The following is an 11,977-nucleotide window of genomic DNA, read 5'->3' on the forward strand; positions in this document are numbered from 1 at the left end:
AGGGGGAAAGCTCTCAGTTTTTCCCCATTGAGAATGATATTCGCTGTGGGTTTTTCATAGATGGCTTTTATGATATTGAGGTATGTACCCTCTATCCCTATACTCTGAAGAGTTTTGATCAAGAAAGGATGCTGTACTTTGTCAAATGGTTTTTCTGCATCTATTGAGAGGATCATATGATTCTTGTTCTTTCTTTTATTAATGTATTGTATCCCATTGATTGATTTGCAGATGTTGAACCAATCTTGCAGCCCAGGGATAAATCCCACTTGGTCATGGTGAATAATCCATTTAATGCACTGTTGGATCCTATTGGCTAGTATTTTGGTGCAAATTTTTGCATCCATGTTCATCAAGGATATTGGTCTGTAATTCTCCTTTTTAATGGGGTCTTTGTCTGGTTTGGGGATCAAGGTAATGATGGCCTCATAAAACGAGTTTGGAAGTTTTCCTTCCATTTCTATTTTTTGGAACAGTTTCAGAAGAATACATATTAATTCTTCTTGAAATGTTTGGTAGAATTCCCCTGGGAAGCCATCTGGCCCTGGCCTTTTGTTTGTTGGGAGATTTTTGATGACTGCTTCAATTTCCTTAGTGGTTATAGGTCTGTTCAGGTTTTCTATTTTTTCCTGGTTCAGTTTTGGTAGTTGATACATCTCTAGGAATGCATCCATTTCTTCCAGATTATCTAATTTGCTGGCATAGAGTTGCTCATAATATGTTCTTATAATTGTTTGTATTTCTTTGGTGTTGGTTGTGATCTCTCCTCTTTCATTCATGATTTTGTTGATTTGGGTCATTTCTCTTTTCTTTTTGATAAGTCTGGCCAGGGGTTTATCAATCTTGTTAATTCTTTCAAAGAACCAGCTCCTAGTTTCATTGATCTGTTTTACTATTCTTTTGGTTTCTATTTCATTGATTTCTGCTCTGATCTCTATTATTTCTCTTCTCCTGTTGGGTTTAGGCTTTATTTGCTGTTCTTTCTTCAGTTCCTTTAGATGTAGGGTTAGGTTGTGTATTTGAGACCTTTCTTGTTTCTTGAGAAAGGCTTGTATTGCTATATACTTTCCTCTTAGGACTGCCTTTGCTATATCCCAAAGATTTTGAATAGTTGTGTTTTCATTTCCATTGGTTTCCATGAATTTTTTTAATTCTTCTTTAATTTCCTGGTTGACCCATTCATTCTATAGTAGGATGCTCTTTAGCCTCTATGTACTTGAGTTCTCTCCGACTTTCCTCTTGTGATTGAGTTCTAGTTTCAAAGCATTGTGGTCTGAAAATATGCAGGGAATGATCCCAATCTTTTGGTACCGGTTGAGACCTGATTTGTGACCTAGGATGTGATCTCTTCTGGAGAATGTTCCATGGACACTAGAGAAGAATGTGTATTCTGTTGCTTTGGGATGGAATGTTCTGAATATATCTGTGAAGTCCATTTGGTCCAGTGTGTCATTTAAAGTCTTTATTTCTTTGTTGATCTTTTGCTTAGATGATCTGTCCATTTCAGTGAGGGGGGTGTTAAAGTCCCTCACTATTATTGTATTATTGTCGATGTGTTTCTGTGCTTTTGTTATTAAGTTCCTTATATAATTGGCTGCTCCCATGTTAGGGGCATAGATATTTAAATTGTTAGATCTTCTTGTTGGATAGACCCTTTAAGTAGGATATAGTGTCCTTCCTCATCTCTTATTACCGTCTTTGGTTTAAAATCTAATTTGTCTGATATAAGGATTGCCACCCCAGCTCTTTTTTGGTGTCCATTAGCATGGTAAATGGTTTTCCACCCCTTCACTTTCAATCTGGGGGTGTCTTTGGGTCTAAAATGAGTCTCTTGCAGACAGCATATTGATGGGTCTTGTTTTTTTATCCAATCTGATAGCCTGTGTCTTTTGATTGGGGCATTTAGCCCATTTACATTCAGGGTAACTATTGAAAGATACTAATTTAGTGCCATTGTATTGCCTGTAAGGTGACTGTTACTGTATATTGTCTGTGTTCCTTTCTGGTCTATGTTGCTTTTAGGGTCTCTCTTTGCTTAGAGAACCCCTTTCAATATTTCTTGTAGGGCTGGTTTCGTGTTTGCAAATTCCTTTAGTTTTTGTTTGTCCTGGAAGCTTTTTATCTCTCCTATTTTCAATGACAGCCTAGCTGGATATAGTATTCTTGGCTGCATATTTTTCTCATTTAGTGCTTTGAATATATCATGCCAGTCCTTTCTGGCCTGCCAGGTCTCTGTGGATAGGTCTGTTGCCAATCTAATGTTTCTACCATTGTAGGTTACATATCTCTTCCCCCGAGTTGCTTTCAGGATTTTCTCTTTGTCTCTGAGACTCATAAGTTTTACTATTAGATGTCAGGGTGTTGACCTATTTTTATTGATTTTGAGAGGGGTTCTCTGTGCCTCCTGGATTTTGATGCCTGTTTCCTTCCCCAAATTAGGGAAGGTCTCTGCTATAATTTGCTCCAATATACCTTCTGCTCCTCTCTCTCTTTCTTCTTCTTCTGAGATCCCAATTATTCTAATGTTGTTTCGTCTTATGGTATCACTTATATCTAGAATTCTGCCCTCGTGATCCAGTAGTTGTTTATCTCTCTTTTTGTCAGCTTCTTTATTTTCCATCATTTGGTCTTCTATATCACTGATTCTGTCTTCTGCCTCATTTATCCTAGCAGTTAGCTCCCCCATATTTGATTGCACCTCATTAATAGCCTTTTTGATTTCAACTTGGTTAGATTTTATTTTTTATTTTTTTATTTTTTTTATTTTTTTAAATAGTAAATGTATTATTTTTATTAAAGTCTATCAATGCCTAGAAACAATAAAGGGTACATTATAAATGTGGATACAAAATAAGTAGGTCAAAGCATCACTTGAAATAGAAAAGTTTGTATGTTATTTTTAAAAGTATATCAATGAAAAAAATGTAAATTTGTTAACTTTTAATGCCATTATATGTATTGTAAGAATGTAAAACTTTAAAATATTCTTATTTAAATTCTTAAATAACTACAGAATGACTAAATATGTTCAGGATCCTTTGGGCATAAAAATTAATTATTTAGAGTCACTTAGCAAGCCACATACATCAACTTGGTTAGATTTTAGTTCTTTTATTTCTCCAGAAAGGATTTCTCTAATAACTTCCATGCTTTTTTCAAGCCCAGCTAGTATCTTTAAAATCATTCTGAGCTCTAGTTCCGACATCGTACTAATGTCCGTATTGATTAGGTCCCTGGCAGTCGGTACTGCCTCTTGTTCTTTTTGTTGAGGTGACTTTTTCCATCTTGTCATTTTGTCCAGAGGAGAATAGATGAATGAGAGAACAAAATGCTAACCAGGGTAACAACGTCCCCAGAAAATATACACTAAACAAATCAGAAAAGACCTGAAACCGGGGGAAAAGAAAGGGAAAGAAAGAAAAAAGAAAAAGATAAAAACCATCTAAAACAAAACAAAAAAAACAGAATATGATCAAATATGATCAGGCTGGTACACAGATCAGTGCCACACACTAGATTTTGTGTATATTTTGGTCTGTTAGAAGAAAGTGCCTCCCAAAATTTTAAAGACAGAAAAACTTATATATGTACAAAAATAAGGGTTAATACGATGAAGGGATGGAATATGACTATAAAGATGAAAATTATAAAAGATTTTATAAAAGGAATTGATAAGAAGTTGGTTGAAAAAAGAAAGAAGAGGATTTAAAAAAAAAAGCGGGGGAGAGAATGTGATCAGGCAGGAGACTAGAACAAAGCCATACACTAGAGATTTAGGGTATATTTTGATGTGTTACAAGAAACTGTATCTCAAAATTTTAAAGAGAGAACAACTTATATATATACCAAAAATAAGGGTAACTACTATGAAGGGATAGAATATGACTCTAAAAATGAGAAATAAAAAATATTTTTTAAAAAAAGGGATTGATAAGATGTTGGTTGAAAAAGGGAAAAAGAAAAATTAAAAAAAAAAAAAAGACAGTTAAAAAAAAATTAACTTTGAAAGACTAAAGAATCATGGTAAAAAAGCCATGAATTCTATGTGCAGTATTCCCCTAGTGCTGGAGTTCTGCCGTTCTCACTGATCGGTAAACTTGGTCTTGGCTGGCTGTTCTCGCTGATCTTCTGGGGGAGGGGCCTGTTGCCGTGGTTCCCAAATGTCTTTGCTGGAGGTGGAATTGCCTTGCCCTTGCTGGGTCCAGGGTAAGTAATCTGCTCGGGTTTGCTCTGGGGAGCTTTTGTTCCCTGAAAACTTTCCCTACAGCTTTGGAGGAGGAGAGTGAAAATGGTGGCCTCCCAATCTCCGCCCCGGAGGAGCCGAGAACTCGGGGCCCCACTCCTCAGTGCACCCCCAGAGAAAAGCAGTCAGTCACTCCTGTCTCCCTGGCCTCCAGCCGCACTCCGTGCTCACCCGGCCTGTGACCGCGCGTTTCTATCTCTGGCACACGACCCCATGTGGAGTCTCCAAACCCAGCAGATCCCTGCGGTGCGCTCCCGCGCCGCTCCTCCTGGGGGAGGAAGGGGAGTCTCCTTGGATCTGCCGCTTGTTGGGTCCCTGCTGGAGGAGCAGTGGCCCGACTGTACTGCAGATCACAGTTTATGACAACCCCGAGCTGAGAGCCCGCGCCTCAGCTCCGTCTCTGCAGCCGGCTTACCTGCTCCGATACCTGGGAGCTCTGCCACACTCAGGCACCCCCGGTCTTTCTGTGACCCTGAGGGTCCTGAGACCACACTGTCCCACGAGGGTTCCAGCCCCTGCTTAGCCACTGGAGCGACGTTCCTCAGCAGAGCAGACTTCTAACAGTTCCGATTTTGTGCTCCGCTGCTCTATCACTTGCCAGAAGCGGCCGATGGAGGCCTCCTCCCCCGCCATCTACCCTCCCGAATATCGCCTCGGATTCACTTCTCCACACGTCCTACCTTCCAGAAAGTGGTCACTTTTCTGTTCAGGGAGTTGTTGCTATTCTTTTCTTTGATCTCTGTTCAGTTTGTAGGTGTTCAGAATGGTTTGATCCCTATCCAGCTGAATTCCTGGGACCAGACGAAATCCAGATCTCCTACACCTCCGCCATTTTGCTCCCAACCTAAATTACTCATATTCTTATCCAGAGAAAACCACTTTGAATAGCCAGCAAATTAAGTAGCTAGCCATTTCTATAAATATATGCATTTTTGAAAAATAAGGGTGAATCTTGACATATCATTTTGTAACATTTTTATCTTGAACAATCTTGGATGACCATCTTTCCAGGTCAAATAATACCTACCTACAACATGAATTTTAATGACTATATAGTAGTAGATTGTATGGCTCCACTACTCTTTATGCCTTTTGTTGGTCATTGGATGATTTCCAAAATTTTCACTAGTAAAAACAACAAGCAAGATGTCTTAGTTAAAATTTTGCTCTTTTCCCTTATTATTTCGTTGGGCTAAATTCCAAGAGAGAGAATTTGTATCTATGGTTATGTGCATAGGTATATGTATCTGACGTATAATAACTTATACTCTATTCAGTGTTATTTCTAATTGCCTGCTTCTCCCTCCCCCTGACTACTATAAATACCTTTTAAAAAATATCTTCCTTCATTCTCATACAGTTCTGTGACATAAGCTGTTATCATCCCTGTTAAGACAAATGAAGGCACTGAAACATAGAGCTCAGGCAGCTCAAAGTCAACTGGTAGGGTAGCAGGGCATACTTTGAGTTTTGATCTGTCTGATGTTCAAGTTCATGGCCCTCAAAGATAATGAGGCTATTACAGGAGGCTATTACATTTACTGAGCTCCTACAGACAGAAGATTCTTCCCAAGCTCATCTGGTCCAGTCTCCATAGGGGGCTTTACCTCATCCATCCCAGGCAGATGGATTAGAAGTTGAGGTGTAAAATTCTTTGCTCTCCTTGGTTTCTGGTTCTTGTTTTCAGTCACCACTGGAGCAAGAGGGTGTTCCATCAGACCAGCTCAGCTCTTCACTCCAGCCACCTCCTGTTATGCAGAATCTTCTTCCTATCTGCTTCCTCCTTCAGGTCTTAGACGACAAGGGCAAGGTCTTGCCCCCTGGCGTGGAGGGAGACTTGGGCATCCGGGTAAAGCCCATCAGGCCTATAGGCATCTTCTCTGGCTATGTGGTGAGGAACCCACTCCTCTCCTCTGTTCCCTGTGGGGCTAGTGGACTCTGAGAGGGTTGGTGGGGGGCAAAGTTATGTACCTTCCTAGAGGTAAACCATGACAGGACATGGGACAAGGGGTGTTCAGTGTCCAAGAATGGGCACTTTGCAGAGAGAAAAAACTGGGTATTCATCCCTGCCATCCTTAACCTACCCCTAAGATTCCTTTTGAAGAATTAATCTTTCTCCCATTACCCTTTTCCACCCCCCCAAAAACTGTTTCATGCCAAAAAAATTTATTGCCCCCATACTACATACAGCAATACTCTCCCAAGGGCAACTCTGCCCCTCTCCAAGTATCTCTCCCCTACTCTATGTCATCGATTTTCTTTAGAGCCATGTTAGACATGACATTGAGACTTACCATATAGTTGAAAGCATCCCTATCTTCAGACCTTGGAATGTTAGAAATAGATGATCCTTACTTCCAACCGCCTTGCTGTACAGGTGAGGATGGATGGTGAAGTCAGAGATTATAAGAGTCAGCCAAGACCGCTACTATTGAAAAAATGGACAGGGAAGACCTCAAACACACACCTTCTGATACCAAGATGATGAAATAATCACTTAAATAATAAATGCAGTGCTAATAGTCCCTGCCATTTACTGTGTGCTTACTACAAGGTAATGCCCTAGAGCATAGGTGAATAAATGCATCAATATTATCCATCAGACTGGACCCTGGGGAATAGGTGAGAGACACTGGGTACAATAATTGAAATAAAGGAGAAAATTCCAGGTCCATCTGAGGGCTGAGGTTGGCAGGTCCAGGGCAAGATCATCATGTGAAGTTGTTCAATCTACACATCTGTTCATGCCAGCCCTGGGGCAGAGGAGTTCAGCTTTGCAGTTACAGTGACTATGACTTGGTATGGTCACTAGGACAATCTTGAGAAGACAGCAGCCAACATTCGAGGAGATTTTTGGATCCTTGGAGATCGGGCAATCAAGGATCAAGATGGCTATTTCCAGTACCTAGGGCGGGCAGATGACATCATTAACTCCAGTGGGTGAGCTTGGTTTCTGGGCTGGGAAGGGTAACCCGGATCTTTATTCTGGCTGGCTCTGAACTTTTGGGCTGGCCTAGAGGTTGCGTGTCCAGTGTTCTCTGAAAGACAGGCTCTTCTGCAGGTACCGGATTGGGCCTTCAGAGGTGGAGAATGCCCTGATGGAGCATCCTGCTGTGGTTGAGACAGCTGTAATCAGCAGCCCAGACCCTGTCCGAGGAGAGGTGACATGGGAGCAGCAGGCTGGAGGTGCAAGGGTGGGAGGTGGGGTGTGCAGATTTTGGAGACAAGGGCACATTGCATGGTGGTTAAGATCATGGGGCTGGAAAGCCCTGCCACTTACCAGCGGTGTGACCTTGGGCAAGTTACTCAGCCTCTTTGAGCCTCAGTTTCCCATCTGTAAGATGAGGTGTTATTGTGAGAATTGAATGTGTTAATATTCATAAAGTGCTTGCAACAAGGCCTGGCACATAGCAAGCACCATATGTGGTCTATTATTATGAGGCCACAGGGATTCCTTGCATTCTGCTGGTTGGCATTTGAATCAGAATTTGATTCCTGACCAGAACAGAGGAGGGATTTGAGGCAAGCGATAGAGCCCCTGAGCCATGGGCTTTACAATGAGAATATAAGGAAGAAGAAAGACCTTTCTAGGGTTATAGAAACAGGCCCAGATGGAGTCCAACAGAACTTGGTATATGTGTAGAGAAAGGTAAGGTACAGAGGTGCGAGTTAATGTCCAAGTACATTTCGACAGGGTACAAGTTGAATAACATCCTATCTCTGGCAGGTATGGGCCATATCAGCATGGAAATCACAGGAGCCACTAGGCAAGGGAGGCCCAAAGGGATCCCCTATTGAAAATCCCTCTGTGCCAAGCACTGAGCTAAGGCTTGCTATATATGATTTCATTTTATTTCCCATGAATTAAGTATGACAATTGGATCACCCTTTTATAGATGTACAAACTGTAGTTTGGATTGGTTAAACAAATCATTTAGATTTATGATCCCAGTCTTTATTTTTTGCTCTTCTCTTATAAGAAGTTTCTCCTTATCACTCTCTATTATCCCTGGATATGAGGTGGGAGTGGTTTCAATTTACAGTCCTACCTGCCCATCCAATAAGCCACTTGAGAGAGAGCTGGGACCTTAGCCATTGTTATCACTACTGTCTCCCTTTCTCTCACCTAGGTATCTGGAGGCACAGTTGAGGAGATATAAAGGGGGTAGCTGTGTTGGAAGCCTTAACCCTGCTACTGCATTATTCCAGGAGATGACAACACACTGATGCCTTCTGTCTTGGCCCTCATCTTTGCTGCAGGTGGTGAAGGCATTTGTGGTCCTGGCCCCCCAGTTTCTGTCCGATGACCCAGACCAGCTCACCAAGGAGCTGCAGCAGCATGTGAAGTCAGTAACAGCCCCATACAAGTACCCAAGGAAGGTGAGACCTCTGAGCTCCCTTGTTCCCCCAACTTGAGGAAGGAGAGCTATTTCTCTTCTTGTATTTCTCTTCTTCAGGCTCTGGATGAGGCCTATAATTCCGAAGTTCTGCCTGATTATCACCATCCAGGAGCTGTCTGGAGGCTTGAAATTTTGCCTCAGCCTTTAGCTTGCTTTGAATTGAAAATTGGGTGCTCCCATGGGAATAAGTTCTAGTCAATACCTCACCAAATTCCTACTCTCTGCATTGGGGTCTCACTATTTTTATTCAGGATTCATTCAGTTGTCAGCAACAGAAATCCAACACGAACTTTATTGCTTGCACAGTTGTCCAGGGGTGGGGGCAGCTTTAGTTGTGGCTGGTATCAGGCATTCAAATGATGTAGTCAGGGATGCTTCTTTCACCCCTTGACCTTCTTTCTGTATTGTCTTCATTTCTTAAAATGCTCCCCCTTTGTAATGGCCACCAGCAGCTCCAAACACAGGTTTTTAGCAATTTAGTAAATCGCAGTAATAAAAGAGCATCTTTCCCCGCAAAGGCACCAGCAAAAGTCTTCAGATTGATTCTCATTGGACCAATTTAGGTCATGGGCCCATCATTAAATAATCCCTAGAACCAGGGTGATGGAACATTCTGATTGGCCAGTTCTGGGTCATGTGCAGGAAAGACGGAGAGAAGACTGCTCTATACCTATGATATGGACTGAAGGGGAGAAGGGTGGCTTCCCACAGGAAAATGGAAGTGCTCTTACCGGAAAAGGCAAAAGGCATAGAATCTCCTCTACCTGTTTTCGCTCTGGGGCAGGGAACTAGGCATGGAAGTTGACACTGAAGGGGGACCCAGTTTTTGGAAGTGGGTACAAGATAGGAGCTTGCCCCAGGGGAAAGGAAAAAAATCTATATTTCTGAGTCTCGGGTAGAGATGAGAGCAACTATGTTAAGCCTAAAGCTACTGAGATGTGTACAGAACCCAGAAGTTCACTGATGCTTTGTTAGCACAGGCTAATTGTCATAGACGGATTTTCTGAGAGAAAGACTCTGGGAAGGAGATTAACATACAAGAGGTTTATTAGGGAGTGCTTTGGGATCAACAACTGGGGAAAGAAAGAGAAGGGAAGGGAAGAGAAGGGGGCAGGATTGGGCAGAAGGTGAAGGTGCACTGTGATGTAGTCTCACCAGGGGGCTTCAGCCAACCCCATGGGGAGTTCTGCAGCTAGGACAACCTTTCAGAGTTTCCTGAGCTACAGGCAAGGTTGGGAGGGTGCTTTATAGCCCCATGTCGATCAGGCTTGGATGCAGCCTGTGCTGGGATGGGGATGTGGCCCTGGGAAGGGCAGCTCTCCTTGGCTGCAGCAGTCTGGCAGTGGGGGGTGGGGGGGGTGGGAGGGTTAAATCATTCTTGTAGGGGGCTCTGAGCAGCACATCAGAGAGTCCACCACACAGACTTTCAGCCTCAAACTCATAGTGAGGCAGTCAATATAGCACAGTCTCTGGAATTAGACAGTTGCATTCCAAATTCATCCTCATCACTTACTTAACAGTCTCTCTGTGCCTCAGTTTCCTTATCTGTGAATAGGGAAAATGGTGTTACCCCTTTCCAGGTTGTTACTAAGAAGAGTTAATAATATTTGTAAGACATAAGGCACTCAGAAGACTAGCATATAATAAGCATTTAATAAGTACTTTAAAAGGAAACTAGAACACTAATCACCCAAAGTATTATGAATTTCGAGTGTAACTGAATATTTTGGAGGACCCAGGAGATCTACAATATAACATTATATTACTCAATAGATGTGTCTCTTTTTAAAAGTCTCCCCCCTAGAATGCTTTGGGCAGCATTCTTTCTATCTCTTCCCTCCTTCCTGAGATCAAACACTTCCTAGATCTCCCCTGTGGCTTCTCTTTACCCTCTATCTACACCCTTTACCCTCCATCTACTCAGTTCGGCCTTGTAGTGCTGAAGCATCCAGAGACCATTGGGAATGAATGAGTGTAGCTGTGTTGAAATAAAACTTCCTTTACAAACATAGGAGGAGGGCTGGATTTTGCCAATCCCTGCTTCATTCCACTGTGATTTTTAACAAACCTGTTCCTCAACAAAGTCCAGTCTTGCCTGTGGAAGACCCCCACATCAGCTTTTAAGAAGATAACTTTTTCTATATTGGTATCCCTATTATTATTATTTTTATCAAACCCATGACCATCTGAGTCCTAGACCAATGCCCTGGCAAGCCGAGCCTTGTAACAGGAAGTCTCAGTGAACTGTCTTCATCGTCCATATCTTGGGATTCAGGAATATTAGACATGGAGGGGTCCTCGACATCAAACATTTTTTCCCCACAGATATGAAAAATGAAATTGGAGAGATTTTATAGTTCTGCCAACAGGAAATGACTGAGCTGGAATTCAAAGTCAGGTTTCCTAACTCTTAAATATTTACTGTCTGTAGTCCAAGTTAATAACCACAGCTAATATTTTTGAGTGTTTACCCATCAAGAATTTAGCCTGCATAATTTCGTTTTATCCTCAAATAACCCAACAAAGTTGTTGCTGCCCTCCAGTTAACTCAGTGGGGAACTGTCTCAGAAAAGCCAAGTGACCTGTCCAAAGCCAGGCAGGTGGTAGAGGAGAGACTGCAGCCCAGGGAGTCTGATGTCAAAGCTCAGGTGTCTGAGGACTGCGTCATGTCGTGTTTACTGTGCTGCTTCTCCCTTGTCCTAGGGTATGTCAAACACCATTGATTAGACCTTTATGTCCCATTCCAGCCATTCTCATCTTGCCTTGGTCCCAGAGCACTTTCCAAAGCTTCTTACTGACTAGGGGCTGCCCTGGGAGTGTTCCAGGCTCAGTCCTCACTCACCTGGAGCCTCTGCCTCAAGAGATTTTTTCACCCTATAGCAGTTCTTCTGAAAAATCCAACCCCACTGAGGTTAGAGATGGCCCACCCTGGACTAACTTTTCCCAACAGGTGGAGTTTGTCTCAGAACTGCCCAAGACTGTCACAGGGAAAATCCAGCGGAAGAAGCTTCGAGACAAGGAGTGGAAGACATCTAGGCAAGCTGTGGCCCAGTGACACCTGCACGGGCATCCCTTTGGGTGCAGTACTTCTACTTACTTCCATTTCCCTTTGGGCCTTTTGCCTTCCCTTGGGGTTATGAGGTTCCTTATGACAAGACAACTGATTTCTGTCTTTCCCTGGTTATTAGCACAAAATCTTGCCATATTAGATGTTGAAAGAAGAAAGGGAGGGAATGAGAGAGAGGAAAGGAGAGGGGAAGAGAGAAAAAAAGAAAGAAAAATTAGAGAAAGAATGAAACAGCAAAAGAAAGCCATTAGGAACGAAAAGGTGGGA

General features: G+C 42.4%; 1 protein-coding gene across 1 annotated transcript in view; it reads left to right on the forward strand.

Moving 5' to 3' along the window:
• The window catches only part of LOC116628023 (acyl-coenzyme A synthetase ACSM2B, mitochondrial-like), a 38,331-nt gene extending 26,633 nt beyond the window's left edge, over positions 1-11,698 (forward strand). The window contains exons 9-13 of the mRNA XM_032398063.1: positions 6,033-6,134; positions 7,056-7,183; positions 7,305-7,404; positions 8,504-8,623; positions 11,594-11,698. Of these exons, the coding sequence (XP_032253954.1) occupies positions 6,033-6,134; positions 7,056-7,183; positions 7,305-7,404; positions 8,504-8,623; positions 11,594-11,698 (555 nt within the window). The remainder of the gene's footprint in view (positions 1-6,032; positions 6,135-7,055; positions 7,184-7,304; positions 7,405-8,503; positions 8,624-11,593) is intronic.
• The last annotated feature ends 279 nt before the right edge of the window (positions 11,699-11,977 follow it).

Source organism: Phoca vitulina, unplaced genomic scaffold (genome assembly GCF_004348235.1).
Source record: "Phoca vitulina isolate PV1807 unplaced genomic scaffold, GSC_HSeal_1.0 scaffold109, whole genome shotgun sequence".
Classification (NCBI taxonomy): Eukaryota; Metazoa; Chordata; class Mammalia; order Carnivora; family Phocidae; genus Phoca; species Phoca vitulina.